Source organism: Tetrapisispora phaffii, chromosome 10 (genome assembly GCF_000236905.1).
Source record: "Tetrapisispora phaffii CBS 4417 chromosome 10, complete genome".
Taxonomy (NCBI): domain Eukaryota; kingdom Fungi; phylum Ascomycota; class Saccharomycetes; order Saccharomycetales; family Saccharomycetaceae; genus Tetrapisispora; species Tetrapisispora phaffii.
The window spans coordinates 98,714-113,867 of record NC_016529.1 but is presented as its reverse complement, the minus strand read 5'-3'; the positions used below and the strand labels follow the sequence as shown (position 1 = coordinate 113,867).

The following is a 15,154-nucleotide window of genomic DNA, read 5'->3' as shown; positions in this document are numbered from 1 at the left end:
AATTACGTAATAACATAAATTTCACTTGTGAGAAATTTTTCAATTTTTCAATTTTCCACTCTCTCGAGGCATTCTTCACCTGATCCCTTGACCACGAATATTGTTAAAGTTTTCGAAACTGCAACGATGGCAAGAATTGATGATGGCAGTTGGTAAGGTTGGACAAGGTCGTGTATATCGCTGCCAATGAACCCTGAGGATTGAGGCTTAGGGAGAGGGAGGATACTAATTTCAAATTGTTACTCAAATACCTTTGCCTCTCCTACGTCTGACTTCGATTGACTGTACATTTAGTTACTTCCAAACATGGTATGCATGAGGTAGGGACTCGAACAGGTCTCCCATATTGTGCGCAGAGTGATTTAATATCAATTATTTGTTTTTCAGTTTGATGTTTATTTAGTCGACAGTAGGCAGGAATCCGTACTGCACGGCGCTGTATACTGTCTTTTCTTACCTTTCTTTGCTACCGTAAAGGTTGCAATAAGACTGGTATTTTCGTTTAACTTATGTCAACATTTCATGTAACAATGTAAATATGATTTATTATATATACAATATATCTTAGTTTTTGGGATGGGTTGCTGATGTTTCGGTTCTTTTTCCAAGATTTATAACTTGCGTTTCTTGGTTAAGAAGAAGATTCAAGGTACTAGTGTAATACCGTAATAACTAGACGCTAATATTTATAAGACAAAAAAATGCAATTGCAACACCTGGCTTTAGCTTTTGCTGTTGCTACCTCTGTGCATGGTTGGTCGCCAAGCAATGGGTATGCTCCAGGCAATGTCACTTGTGACTCTGACGTGAACTTTTTAAGATCTGGTGACGAGTTATCCACAGATGAACAAGATTGGTTGAAAAAGAGAAATGACGTTACCAAGGAGAGCTTGCAGAGCTTCTTAAAGAGGGCCACTGCTAACTTCACAGACACTTCTATTTTCGATGATTTGTTCAGATCTAACAGCAGTGCAAGTGTACCAAAGATTGGTATCGCCGCCTCAGGTGGTGGTTATAGAGCCATGTTGAGTGGTGCTGGTATGATTGCAGCTATGGATAACAGGACAGAAGGTGCCAATGATGTCGGTTTAGGTGGTCTGCTACAAAGTTCTACTTACTTAGCCGGTTTGTCTGGTGGTAATTGGTTAGTTGGTACTCTGGCTTGGAATAACTGGACGTCCGTTCAGACTATTGTCAATAATTTCACCGAAGATGATGCTATTTGGGATATTTCTCATAGTATTGTCACCCCAGGTGGTATAAACATTTTCAAAAGTCTAGGCAGATGGGATGATATCTCCGATGCAGTGCATGACAAGCAAGATGTTGGCTTCAACATCTCTCTAACAGATGTTTGGGGTCGTGCTCTATCCTACAATTTCTTCCCATCATTACATCACGGTGGTGATGCTTACACTTGGTCTACTCTAAGAGATGTTGACGTATTCAAGAATGCTGAAATGCCATTCCCAATCTCTGTCGCTGATGGTAGATATCCAGGTACCACTATTATTAACTCCAATGCCACCATTTTCGAATTCAACCCATTCGAAATGGGTTCATGGGACCCAACCTTAAATGCTTTTACTGACGTCAAATATTTAGGTACCAATGTTACCAATGGTACTCCAGTTGTTGAAGGTCAATGTATTGAAGGTTTCGATAACACAGGTTTTATTATGGGTACTTCTTCCTCTTTGTTCAACCAATTCTTACTCCAAATCAACAGCACCTCTATTCCATCCTTCTTAAAAAGTCTATTTACCGATTACTTAAACGATCTAGCTGAGGACTCTAATGACATTTCTATTTATGCTCCAAATCCATTCAAAGACTCCTCTTTTATTAAAAGCAACTACTCTAACAGTCTATCTACTGCTGATGATTTGTACTTAGTTGATGGTGGTGAAGATTTACAAAATGTTCCATTACTTCCATTAATTCAACAGAAGCGTAATGTTGATGTGATTTTTGCTTTAGATAACTCAGCTGATACTGAGAACTCTTGGCCAAACGGTACTTCGTTAGTTGCTACTTATGAGCGTCAATTCGTTAAACAAGGTAATGGTACAGCCTTCCCATACGTTCCAGATGTCGACACTTTTGTTAACTTGGGTTTAAACAAGAAACCTACTTTCTTCGGTTGTGATGCTTCCAATATGACCGACTTAGCTTACATTCCACCATTGATTGTTTACATTCCAAATTCTCAATATTCTTTCAACAGTAACCAAAGTACTTTCAAATTGTCTTACTCAACTTCTGAACGTTTAAGTATGATTGAAAATGGTTTTGAAGCTGCTACCAGAGGTAACTTAACTGAGAGTTCTGACTTCTTAGGTTGTGTTGCTTGTGCCATTGTTAGACGTCAGCAAGAAAGTACGAATGCTACTTTGCCAGCAGAATGTGAAACCTGTTTCAGTAACTACTGTTGGGATGGTACTATTAGCTCCAACCATACTGCTGCTGTTGCTGAAGATGATGATTTATCGGACACTGCATTTAGCTCCACCTCATCTCGTAAATCTTCAAAGACTTCTTCTTCTTCTTCTTCTTCTCGTTCTTCATCTTCTTTATCTTCCACTGTTAAACATAGTGGTGGTGTTCAAGCTTTGTCGACTGTTGACTTAAAGTCTTTAATCACTGTAGGTTTATTCTCTGCAATCGCTTGGTTATTCTAAGAAAATAATATAAGTTCTATTTATTTGTTTATCATTTCAATGAGCGTTATGCACTCAATTGCTGGTATTAATGAATACATATTTTAAATAATAATCACAATAAAACAATTAAAAAGTATTTAATCGTTCATCTATAGAATTTTTTTTGTTCATTTTTAATGTGACTGTCAACTCAACTACAATTTTAAGAAATTTATTGAACTCATTACAGAATTATATGCAAAATATGGAAATGTATAAACCGTTGTTGAAACGGTAGGTATGGAAATCCAGACTGGTTTAATCTCTTATTCTTGAATAACCTTTTGTAATTACATTACTTGTGCCGATTCTTCTATTTTCTAGAGCAAATAATAGATCCCTCATAACAATGCCAGGTTCTTCCCTAGCTTCTCTGAATTTCAAGCCAATATCACCCCTTGCTTGAACAGCTGCAGCAATTTTACCTGTTGTTTTTGCATTACTAGCTAATGGTTTATTAACTGATGATGTTAACCAACCATACTGTTTTTTAGTACCTGCTCTTAAACCTGCAGTAGCATTTGAAGCTCTGTGTAATGTTTCTTCGGAATCTATTTTATTTTCAGTATCTTCTTTTTCTAAACCTAGTGCAATTCTTTTCTTAACACGTCTCTCTTCATCTTTTTTCTGGTTTATGGCAATATTTCTTAACTCCACTGATACTTTACTTCTTCTGCCTGAATTTAATTGAACAGCTCTTCTTCTGTGCCTTGAGACTACTATGGTATTTGTGATTAAATCTTTCATGTATGTTTCGCAAGCTGTCGAGATCATTGCCAGAATATCATTATTCTTAGTGAAATCTTGGTTAAAAGTTTGTTCTCTTGCAATCTTTTTCATAAACTTAGATACTTGCGACGGATGCAAGAAAGGAGGATGTTCTGGCATGTTAACAATTGTTGCGTGGGTTTGATTCTTTGATGTATTTACTGAAGAGTTTAGTAACGCTTCTTCTTCTCTGATATCCACACCTGCTGAAAATAGTACATCTGACATTTTATTGGCATCTGCTGGTTGGTTAGCTTTGGAACCTTCTGCTTTTGAATTACTTGCATTAGATTTTTTGGCATTTTTCTTAGAGTCTTGGTTTAACTGTGGAAGAGCTAGCCCTGAGCCAACAGCGCCTATAGCTGGTTTCCTTACAGACGATATATTCTTATTGTTACTATTGGGTATAGAGTCCGGTTCTGCTTCTGCTGGTTCTGTTTTCATAGAAACCTGTGTCTCTTTCGAGTTCACAGTAGCTGAGTCCTTGTTTAAATTAATAGTTGGCTCTTGGCTAGCAGGAAGTGGGGTGTTGTATATATTGGCATCAATATTATCATTATTCATTATTCCACTAGTAGATGACCCTGTCTCATCGTTGCCCACCTCGTTATCGAACGAAGTCGGCGTTTCTGAAGCAAAACCTACTGGAGTATTCAATGACGAATTCATGGCAGCGTTATCTACAAAGGAGATTCCAGGATTATCTCTCAAATTAAAAGTTGGATCAGTTTCAACATTTTGTGAGTTTGGTTTTAGTTTGTTTGATAAAGGTTCACTTGTGTTTTCTGGACTTGGCATCGTGCAGGTAGAGAAAGATATATAATACAAATATCAATAATACTTGCTCTGGAAGGTCTATGTAGTCAATTTGTATGCACGAGAATCCTTGAGTCAACTTTAGTTGGTTTTTAGTCATAAAACATCCTATTTCTTTTTGAGCGAAGTGGTTACATCTTCTTATACAATGTTTCTTGAAATTGTTCAAACGTGAAATATTCATTATGGTGACCTCGTCGATAGTGATTCGAAATTTAGAAGTGAAACAAATGACCATAAACTTCCACAACCGGCAGCTGACTGGTTATCCAACAGAGCAAAAGAGAGAGAGAGCATGTGCATATCCACTGCTAAAACGTTTTAGAAACGATACACCTTTCTAATGTTATCAATGGACCGAATCTTTTACAGTCCTCGTAATCCTTATAAATACAGGTTTAGGAAGCTCCAAGTAAGATGCCCATTATATCACTGAAATATAATGCTCCCAACCTTGAAATGCCAAAGGGTGTTCGCAGACTATACTACTCTAAACTTTTCCCATGTAACAAATCTCTCTCTACACATCTTAATTCCCAAGGGTCCTTCAAAGCTCAGCTCATCGCCTTATCCTTCTTGCACAAAACAAACTGCGCACGTGACTATAATTTCTTAGACTGAAAAATTTTTAGAGCTCATCGCAAGAAACACATCACTTTCTTGAAGAAGAAACCTCTTTATTGTTAGTTTTATTCTTATCAGTATGTTATAAATTTGAGCTAGCAGCTGATGAATTAAACTGATTTAAATAACATGTTTGTTTTTCCAGTTCTTTTTTTAGTTTTATTTTGGTTAGAAAGTAATTGAAGAAGAGTTTCCCATACGCAACCGTGAATATAAGTTTTGGAAGATGTCAGATAGGAATAGTATTATTGCGTTTCAAGGTCCAGAAAACTTCAGACTTCGTCTGTTGATGGCTACACTTTCTGGAAGACAAATTAAGATAGAGAAAATTCGTTCCAATGACTTGAACCCGGGTTTGAAAGATTATGAGGTCTCATTTTTGAGACTGTTAGAAGCGGTGACGAATGGTAGTTCCATTGAGATTTCTTATACAGGTACCACTGTTATATATAGACCTGGTATTATTATTGGTGGTTCTTATACACATACATGTCCTAACTCGAAACCTGTGGGTTATTATGTGGAAGCAATGTTATATTTAGCTCCTTTCTCTAAAAAGAAATTTTCAATTATATTTCGTGGTATTACTGCATCTCATAATGATGCTGGTATTGAAGCTATCAAATGGGGGTTAATGCCTGTGATGGAAAAATTTGGTGTCAGGGAATGTGCATTGCATACTTTAAAAAGAGGTTCTCCGCCATTAGGAGGTGGTGAAGTTCATTTGATTGTGGACACTTTACTTGCGCAACCAATTACCATGCATGAATTAGAAAGACCACAGATCTCGAAGATTAGAGGTGTTGCATACTCAACAAGAGTAAGTCCGTCAATGGTTAATAGAATGATAGATGCGGCAAGAAAAGTTTTGAAAATAGCAAACTGTGAAGTTAATATCACCGCAGATGTTTGGAGAGGTGAAAATTCTGGTAAGAGTCCAGGTTGGGGTATCACATTAGTTGCAGAAACTAAAAAAAATTGGTGTTATTTTGCAGAAGCAATTGGTGATTCAGGTGAAGTACCAGAAGATATTGGTGAAAAGACCGCTTACCATTTACTAGAAGAAATATCAAAAAGTTCAGCAGTTGGCAGAAATCAATTGCCACTAGCTATCTTATATATGGTAATTGGTAAAGAAGATCTTGGTAGATTAAGAATATCCAAGGAACAGATAGACGAAAAATTTATTGTATTATTAAGAGACATCAAAAAAGTGTTTGATACAGAAGTCTTATTAAAGGAAGTTGATGATCCAGATAGCGATGATTTTATTGCTACCATTAAGGGTGTGGGTTTCACAAATACAAGTAAGAAAATAGCATAAATAGTATAATCATATACATATAACGTAATTATAACAATTTAAATAACAATTTGTCATAACCTTATTATATGGTGTATAAATTTTGTAGGTTATATAATTATTAAATTAACTTTAGGTAAATTCAAAAATTACTCAGTTGGGATATTTAAGGACTTGGAAGATCTATTAGTTGATTCATCAGTACTTCCCAATTGTTCATTTCCATTCCAGTAAAATTAGAGTTAACTCTAATCCAACTTTTAAAGGATGATGAAATCAAAAATTGTGATTTCTGAAAGATAAGAAATTCTTCCATAATGCATTCCCTTATTAACCATAACCGGTTCGTCTGTTCTAATATTAACTTTTTGTCATATAAAATGGTATTTTTTAATCTATCATATTCCGCACCACTCACGTCAGGCTTACCTTTCATATTTTCTAGTCTACCCATATTACTTTCAACGTGTTTGTATAATTGTAATATGTTATTCCCTCCCATTATCTTGTACCTTTCAAATAGATTTTTCAAAGAACTTAAAATTTCAATATATTTTTTGAAAGTTGGAATAATTGAATTTGCAAATTCTTTGCATTCCTCATCGTAAACACTAATTGTCTTTTTAACATTTGAATTGACCATTGATAAATTATTGTTAATATCCAGAATGGTATTATCTAATTCGATTGGATACAAATTTGGAGTATTATCAATTAGTTTATTAATCATGCTATGTAAAATAGATCGTTCATGAGCCATTTGAACTATTTTTTTTTCTTGCCTCTCAAATATAACACCTATTTTATTCCATACTTCGATAACAGTATCAATCGAGTTATTTGCCGTATTCCAATTTTCTGCATATTCTTTCTTCCATATCTTTTTAAAACTTTGAGAATATTGTTTGTCCATAAATTCATCCGGTATTTGTTCATCCTCAACTTGCTTCTTCCAACTATTTATATCTTTCTCTAAAGATAAAAATTTATTCAAATAAACATCATCTTTCATGAAAGGATGTTTTGTTAATAGATTTAGAAATCTTGATAAACTTTTTTTCCTTCTAACCATGAATGAAACATCATTATTTGAATTAGCTGCAACCATTTTTTTTGGAGGCAATTCAGGAATCATCCTAAAGGGGTATTTTTTAATCAAGATTTCTTGTAACCATATGAAGTCAGAATATCTTCTGATCACACTTGAACTTGCATTAGATGTTGGGTTCATGTATTTTATCAAATAATTTGTGTGTTTAAATAGTACACCTTCCCTTTCTGGAATTTCCTCTATCTCCACTAAATCGTATGATAATGGATTATAATTCTTCTTTATCTTAGTAATCCATTCTAACCATTCATTATTTTCATCACCAGTATCAAGAACATTAGTTTTATCTGTTTTTTTTGAAGCATTTTCATCTTGATATTCATTACTTGTTGCCAAAATGTTGGCATGTTGAGTTACATTCCAGCTATCCTCATTTCCATTGCTTTGGTTAAGTTTTAACGTATTTAATGTACCTGCTAGTTCATTGAATTCTGTAACTGGTTCTGAGAAAATATTCGAACTTGCTGGCTTTGTATGCTCTTCAGATGTCTCTAATTTCCAAGGATCGTGTTCTAGTAAATTCATTCTTGTCTACAAACCGTTATCAAAAATGATAGATTTATGTGAGTGTTATATTCAGAACTTGTTCTTAGTGCTGAAGTATATAGCATTCGATTCAATAGTTCTTTTTTGTATCTTCAATTCCTCTTAAAAGTATTTTACACTTAACATTGTTCTTGCTGAATAACTGATCTTTATTTTTTATTTTGAGAGGTTAATATAAAATAAGACAAGAACTCTCTGATTGAATGAAAAAGAAATGAATCATAAAATGAAATGCAAAATTGTTTCGAGGCTTAGTTTATAGAGCATGGAGGATTAACAATGCTTAAAAATATTGGTAAGAGGCAATTGACGTTTAGGAGATGTTTATTTGGTGATGGTTTAAAACCTAAGGAACAAACATTTGTATACAAAAGGAAAATTAACAGTAACACAAAGTTACTATACGATGTTATCTCAAATGTAAAACAATACCAAGAATTTATACCTTATTGCAAAGAATCCTTTGTCAATAAGTCAGATAAAAATGGCTTACCATCAGAAGCTGGACTTCGAGTTGGTTTCCAGAAGTACGACGATAAATTTACTTGTAATGTCCTCTGTGAAGATAAAGGTGCTAACAATTACAATATCGTTACTGAAAGCATTAGCCATAATTTATTCTATTTCTTATATGGCAAATGGACAATTACTCCTCTGCGGAACAATAAGCAAAGCGATCTTGAGTTGGAATTGAAGTATAAATTCAGGTCACCTATTTATAATGCAGTATCGTCAATATTTGCAAAGAGTGCAACATCTTTAGTGTTGCATGCTTTTGAGAAAAGAGTATATGAAATCATTAAGAAGAGCAGGTAGCATAATTTAGACTGATGTATTAACGTAATTTAAATAAATATATACATAAATGAAGAATAATAGTACGACAAAAAATTAGATAGACCTTAAAGAATAGATAGTTTATGAAAAAAAAAGCTTATATGATCTTGGTGGCTTTTTCCATTAGTTTCAATACTGTCTTGCGGCTTCTTGACATGCTTTCAATTGTTGAAGGTAATAATCACAAATTTGCATATTACCATCATTGCTTTCTAAACAACGAGTGAAATTTCTAGCATCCACATCACAACTACCAGCAGAACCTGCTGAAGTTGCTGAGTCAACAGCTTGTGCCTGGGCAGGAGCTTGAGCTTGTTCACTACCACTACCGCTGAACATACCAGTTAAACCGGCACCGACGGTGTGACCTACAGCACTACCGACAGCAACACCAGCTGCAGTAGAGGCCATTTGAGCGAACATCCCTGGTTGTGTGCCTTGGGATTGTGCCTGAGCTGGCGATGCCGCTGGAGGATGTGAATATGCTGTATTTGATCTAGTAGGAGCTGCCATTGTGGAGGCTGACCTAGTCTGTTGACCAGAAAACCCACCTGCAGACCCTGATCTGGAGCCAAAACCACCTCTTGAACCTGAACCTCTTGAACGAGCCATTTTAATATACGAATATTGTTGTTGTTTATAGTTGTTATTTATAATTCGGGTTATAAATATTTCTTTGCACTTTGGATGTATGGAAAATATATATACAACTGTTCTTATTAGTAAATAAAATGTGTTGTTTTTGTCAAAGAAAAACTCCTGGTTCTGAAATGCACATGATTGTACTTATATATAAATTCTAGGATGACAGCGCAAACCTCACACTTCGATCTTATCAAACTCATATGGAAATTTCTGGAAGTTAAAGATCAAGACTGTTAGAGTAAAAGCCTTTCCAGTTCCCAATGTTGACCTTTAATGTCAGGATCTGGAAAATATCTCAGCATCTCCGATTGGTCGGAATACATCACGTGAGAAGTGTCTGCGACGCAAATGTGTACGCGACACAAATGATGGTCTGGATGAGTTCAATTTACCTTAATGTTACGTTTTTAATTTATTTTTGTAAGTATATATATACATATTGCTTACTTATGCTATGAATTATTGAGGAGGTCCTCTAGATGCATTGATGGCGGTCTGAATTTTTTTGGCTTGCTTTGGAAGTCAGTTTGAGATAATGAATAATTTTGAAAGTTATTACCATAAACACTGTTTGTCTTCGAGACATCTCTTATTGGACTGATCATTGTTTGTTCTATTTGTAAGTTGAGTTCACTGCCATTATCTGGAATGGCTTGGAAGTTGTATGGTTTTCCTGTCTGCGTGAACAGTTCAGTTGGGGAGATGAACATTGTATCTCTTGCATTCAAAGTGAATTTGTTCTCCATCATTTTCTCTCTAAGAACCTTCTCTGTCATATCTGACTCAAAATCAATGTTATCTGACATGCTGTTATTGCTGTCAGAGACACTTGAGTTGGTGTTTGGACTGCCACTCGAGTTGCTACATGCATCTTGGGAATTAGTTAATGCTAAGTTACTGGAACTGTAGACATTGTTATAATTTATATTATTCTGGAAAGTCTTTTCTAGATCCATGGTATGGATGTTGCCATCTTGATCAGAATCCCAGGCCTTGGTGTTTCTGAATGAGTTGAATTGAAGAATGGCCCAGATCAAAATTATTAGTAGAAAAGCAACACCTAATATTACACCAAATGCAATGTATACAGTCCCTTCCGGGTCCGTTGGCACCGATATGTACTTATTATGGTTTGTTAGTGGAATTCCAAGTGAGTAACTATACGACGTAGTAGTGGAATTAGATGAGTACAATGCAGAAGAGTAAATTGATGAAGAACCAGTAGTAGTAGACGAAGTTATAGATGAGGTCGATGTTTGCGACTCGCTGGTGCTGGTTGTGCGAACACTCACTAAATTTGGTAAGTTCTTTGTGTTTGTTCCACTGCCTGTGCTGCTTGTGGAACTGGCAGATGTCAACCCAATTGTCAGCACGACCAATTGAAACAAATATAAAGTTAGCGCTGTTATATTCATGTTGTAAGTCGTGTTCAGGTCTCTTCTTCTCAAGCCGGTTTAGTAACTCAAAAAGTTACATATTGCTGAGAATGTATTTTTATGTACGCTTTATATATAATTACACATGTAGTTTTATTGGGTTTTTCCAACCCTTTGAAACAGACTCTGGTAGAAGTGATCTTGAATTTCATTTCCTATTGCAGAAAGACTGGTTCAGTTCTTAACATCTTACCATTCTCGATTATCCTGCCACTGCCACTCCACAAGGTTGAGACTAACGAAGCACTTAGCCAATAGTTCCTCAACATCTTCTTTACAATTCTTGGTTCACTTTCATTGTAACTTTATTTCGTCAGTTACTATTACTGTAAGTTTTATTTGATTTCGTGTTTTACACATGAAACACGAAAAGCCCACTGCCTTTTTTCGTGTTCACAAGGTTAAGTATTGTGAAAAAAGCTTGAGATAGGAAGACTAAATAAGAGATTAATTGTTAAGACAGTCATTTAGATTAAATGTTACAACAGCGTGCTAGATAACTGTTTTAGGATATATAATTAATATTTTTTATACTGTATACATTAAATATTATGTGGTAAATGTTGCTTATGACATGCTATATGATTCCAATATTGTAGCGTCTTGCAGTGTCTTGTAGTGTCTTGAGGTGTCTTGAGGTGGAAATGATTGCTGAAGTTAGAATCTCCAGTTTTCATCTACGGACTCAATTGCCCATTTGAATTTCTCTCTTAAAGTTTTCGTGAAGATTTTTTCGATTGGAATATCGTATTTCTTGCAGAAGACGACTGACAATCTAGGATCAATATAGTTGATCTTTGAAGTTCCCAGTGAGACTTGTGAGTTTTCTTCTCTGTCCTTTAATTGAATGGAAGATGTTTCGATTCTTAATTTTAATTTTTCTAATTGTTTCTCGATTTTTTCTACCGTATTGATCTTCGTTGTGATTTCGATCTCATCGCTTTCAACTTCTTTGTTGTATTCAATTTTTTTCTCTTCAACTTTTTGTAACCATTCTTTTAGAACAGATTCACCTAGTTCTTCCTCGTTTTCGAATTTCTTTGCATCGTTCTCTCTTATGTACCTTTTTTGTACTCGGTCATTTTCTCTATCAATAATGAGCTTATGAATTTTCTTCTGCTCCGTTTTAGTGAATGTCTTGATTACTTTTGTTAAGAATTTTTTATTTTTACTCTTATTTACGGCATCTGCATCTATTTGAACCATTGCTTTTTTTAATCTCCACGCTTGCCATTCTAATTCTCTGATTCTATCACTTGCCTTCTCTATAGTTTGTTTATGTGTTTTGCTGATTGTACGTTGATGGTTACATAGAATTGCAACCGTTCTGTTCGCAGCATTATATTTTAATAACTTCTCAGCAACTGAACCTTTATTGGGTATTAAATCTAATTGGTCTTGCATTGTCTTTGAAGCGTTGTATGTACGAAATACCTTCGCAGTTAAACCAGGCATGTAGTTTTGTAAAAATTTATTTAAAATGGATGGATCTAATCTGTCAAATAATTGATCACCAGGCTTTTTAGGTAGTCTTTTAAAAATTGCTAGATTTTTGAAGACTTGCTTTTCTACCTCAACTTCTTGATAGAATCTAATGGAATCCTTACCTAAAAAATCGAAAATAACAGTTTGAGGTGGCTTTAAAGTTACATGCTCGTATCTTAAAGAGCAACAACCAACAGTATCAGCTTCATCATCAGATTTTTCACCACCTGCTCTCAAGGCAAAAACATCGATTAAGTAAATTGCAACAGCTTTTTGTCTTTCAACCATTAATTTATTCTTCATATTTTTTTTATAATCTCTTCTAATAGTATTGATATGCTTTTTCAGTTCTCGTGCCTTTTCAAATTTTTTTAAATCACTTTGTCCCTTAAATGATGAGTTTGCAGCAAGTCTAACGTATTTAAAAGAATTTGAAATGTTTTCTCTCCACATGGCAAGCCATTGAACTGTGTTGTCATGCTTAATTTCTCCCCAATGATGTCCCTCTGGAACCGGTGGAATTGGGGCATCTTTATCTAAATTCAATACAATATCCTCAGGATATATTCTCCTCTTCAATTTACCTGTTTTGGGGTGAGCACCACGACCTCTAAATAAATCAGGAGGTTCTACTCTAAAATTACCAACTTGTTCACGACGTCCGTTGACTTCACAAAATTTGTATGGTTCTTCGAATTCTTCTTTCTCTATTCTCAATTGCTTCTTTTCTTGAGCACTTAACTGTTTTTTAATTTCTTTCTGTTGTTGCAAATAATCAACTATCCTTGAAAAATCACATTTTGAAAAATTTTCAATTGAGACACCATTTAATGTACCACCGTTCTCTTGTAAAACTTTTTTGAAATCAGTAAAGAAATTCTTACGGAAGATTGGGTTCTGTTCATGATCGGTACCTATCACACCAGCATAGAACCCTGCTACTTCTTCTGCTGCTGGTGGTAAGTCTACTGGATTTCCATCATAATATAATTTGATATGAGATGGCAATGGTACATATACCGGTGGGAATAAAACACCATTGTGCCTAAATGTTGTCCATTGTACTGAACCATCATTCTCATTATCTTCCCACCATTTATATTCTTCTTCTTCTTCTTCTTCTTCATCCTCTTCTACTTCACCTTCTGCATTTTGTTCACCAGGAGTTTCTTCTTTAATGAGTTTACTTTCAGTAACTTCCTTTTTTAAAGATGTTTTAGCTTTAGTGTTAAACTTAGGTTCAGTTCCAGTCTTGGTTTTACTCTTACTCTTACTTTCCTTTTTGATTCTCTTAACTGGAGATGATGAAACTGAAGTATTACTCGTGAATCCAGATAAACTAGTCTCCTCATCTACTTCGTCTTCGTTTTTGACAGTCTTTAACTTTTTATGGCTCAAAGTAACTGTTTTAGAAAGCGGGATATCCAAATCTCCAGATTTAGATAAAGGTGTATCTAGATCATAATCCCTAGTATCTTTTCTGAATAAATCAGTTTCAGAATCAGATTCAGACAGGACAATTTTTCTTTTACCCATTATCGAAAGAATGTTATGAATGGGCCAGTAAATGTAATCGGAGTAATTGACACAGAATATATACGTATCTATTTCTCAAATTGTGTAACCATGAAATCTCGAATTCTTAATTTCGTGAAAAAAAAATCAGAACAAAACTAAAATAATTACACTTTTAACTGACCTTTAACTTGAATTAGTTAACACCATCGATAAATCTTTTTTTTCATTTAATAAAAAAAACTATATCCTTTCCTTAGATATCTTTTCTTTTCGTGTGTCCATTGGGAAATGTGAATAATCAACATCTTGAAAAAAAAGAAAAAAAAAATTAAATATTTGTAACCCCATACCGTTAATAATGATATATTGACAGCGGCAAACATAAATAGTAGTAGATCTAGTAGAAGACAGGGGCCTTAAGATATGGAACACATATCTATACCACACATATAACAGAAGCTCTCAATAAACTCATTAGCATAATCAAATTATTCAAATTCAATTTGCAACTATGTTTATACATAAAAGTAAAAACATAAAACAAAAAGAAATTCTACGAACGTGTTGTGTAACCTGCACTTGTTCATTATAATGTGTACCTTAACTCAACAGTACAGTAGAATGAATTCAATCATTAGATCATATGGTTGTCAGTTGTTCATTTTCTAACCTTACAACAAAGGTTTACATATGTGCTCCTGTATCAGGACAAGATAGTTCATACTAACATAGTTTTATTTGATCGTAAGTCCCTCTTTATATATATAAATTCCTATACGGAGGAAGAGAGACACACACACCCAAAAACAATGGGATTGAAGTCGAGGGATGTTTTTTGTTAATCACGTGTTAATCACGTGCTTTCTTTTTTAGGGTTTGAGTTGGTTTGGGGTTTGTGTTTTAGGGCCTGTTTTAGGGATCTTAATTGATGGGCACGTGATAAATTCAAGATACTTCCTAATTAGGAAAGAGTACAACAAATTGACATGAAAAGCTGAAAAGACAAAAAATGTTTCAATGTCAATTTTTCACAATAAACACAAAACATAATACACATACAACAGATAATAGCTTCACCAGTTAATTCTTTGAAGCTTTGAACCTGAGGTTCTGTCTTTTTTTTGGCTTCATGTATTTTGTGAATGTTTATATTATAGCTCTTTCTGGTAATTGAGATGCATTATTGGTCTTTTCATAATTCTTGTTCTAACTTTGTTATTACTTTGTTTTGTTCATATATATATATATATATATATATATATATATATATATAATCTTGTAAACATATTTACTTATAGACAACTATTATACATATTCTTTCTTTGCGATTTATTTACTTCCATTATTCAAATTTCTATACACA

The 15,154-nt window shown here is 34.4% G+C and overlaps 8 protein-coding genes across 8 annotated transcripts; 3 read left to right on the top strand and 5 right to left on the bottom strand.

The window, feature by feature from the left end:
* Positions 1-701: 701 nt before the first annotated feature.
* TPHA0J00500 (lysophospholipase family protein) lies at positions 702-2,681 on the top strand (the record flags this gene model as incomplete). Its single annotated transcript, XM_003687259.1, has 1 exon — positions 702-2,681. One exon carries the CDS (start codon positions 702-704, stop codon positions 2,679-2,681), a length of 1,980 nt encoding a protein of 659 aa, XP_003687307.1.
* Positions 2,682-2,960: 279 nt separating this feature from the next.
* TAF4 (Taf4p) lies at positions 2,961-4,268 on the bottom strand (the record flags this gene model as incomplete). Its single annotated transcript, XM_003687258.1, has 1 exon — positions 2,961-4,268. The coding sequence occupies one exon, from the start codon at positions 4,266-4,268 to the stop codon at positions 2,961-2,963; it is 1,308 nt and encodes a 435-aa protein (XP_003687306.1).
* Positions 4,269-5,136: 868 nt separating this feature from the next.
* Positions 5,137-6,234, top strand: RCL1 (rRNA-processing endoribonuclease; the record flags this gene model as incomplete). Its single annotated transcript, XM_003687257.1, has 1 exon — positions 5,137-6,234. One exon carries the CDS (start codon positions 5,137-5,139, stop codon positions 6,232-6,234), a length of 1,098 nt encoding a protein of 365 aa, XP_003687305.1.
* A 145-nt stretch (positions 6,235-6,379) lies between these two features.
* MVP1 (Mvp1p) lies at positions 6,380-7,849 on the bottom strand (the record flags this gene model as incomplete). The annotated part of the gene is made up of 1 exon (XM_003687256.1): positions 6,380-7,849. The coding sequence occupies one exon, from the start codon at positions 7,847-7,849 to the stop codon at positions 6,380-6,382; it is 1,470 nt and encodes a 489-aa protein (XP_003687304.1).
* Positions 7,850-8,149: 300 nt separating this feature from the next.
* COQ10 (ubiquinone-binding protein COQ10) lies at positions 8,150-8,686 on the top strand (the record flags this gene model as incomplete). The annotated part of the gene is made up of 1 exon (XM_003687255.1): positions 8,150-8,686. One exon carries the CDS (start codon positions 8,150-8,152, stop codon positions 8,684-8,686), a length of 537 nt encoding a protein of 178 aa, XP_003687303.1.
* Positions 8,687-8,836: 150 nt separating this feature from the next.
* MIX17 (Mix17p) lies at positions 8,837-9,319 on the bottom strand (the record flags this gene model as incomplete). The annotated part of the gene is made up of 1 exon (XM_003687254.1): positions 8,837-9,319. The coding sequence occupies one exon, from the start codon at positions 9,317-9,319 to the stop codon at positions 8,837-8,839; it is 483 nt and encodes a 160-aa protein (XP_003687302.1).
* Positions 9,320-9,804: 485 nt separating this feature from the next.
* On the bottom strand, positions 9,805-10,767 carry CSI2 (Csi2p; the record flags this gene model as incomplete). Its single annotated transcript, XM_003687253.1, has 1 exon — positions 9,805-10,767. One exon carries the CDS (start codon positions 10,765-10,767, stop codon positions 9,805-9,807), a length of 963 nt encoding a protein of 320 aa, XP_003687301.1.
* A 678-nt stretch (positions 10,768-11,445) lies between these two features.
* TOP1 (DNA topoisomerase 1) lies at positions 11,446-13,809 on the bottom strand (the record flags this gene model as incomplete). Its single annotated transcript, XM_003687252.1, has 1 exon — positions 11,446-13,809. The coding sequence occupies one exon, from the start codon at positions 13,807-13,809 to the stop codon at positions 11,446-11,448; it is 2,364 nt and encodes a 787-aa protein (XP_003687300.1).
* Positions 13,810-15,154: the final 1,345 nt, after the last annotated feature.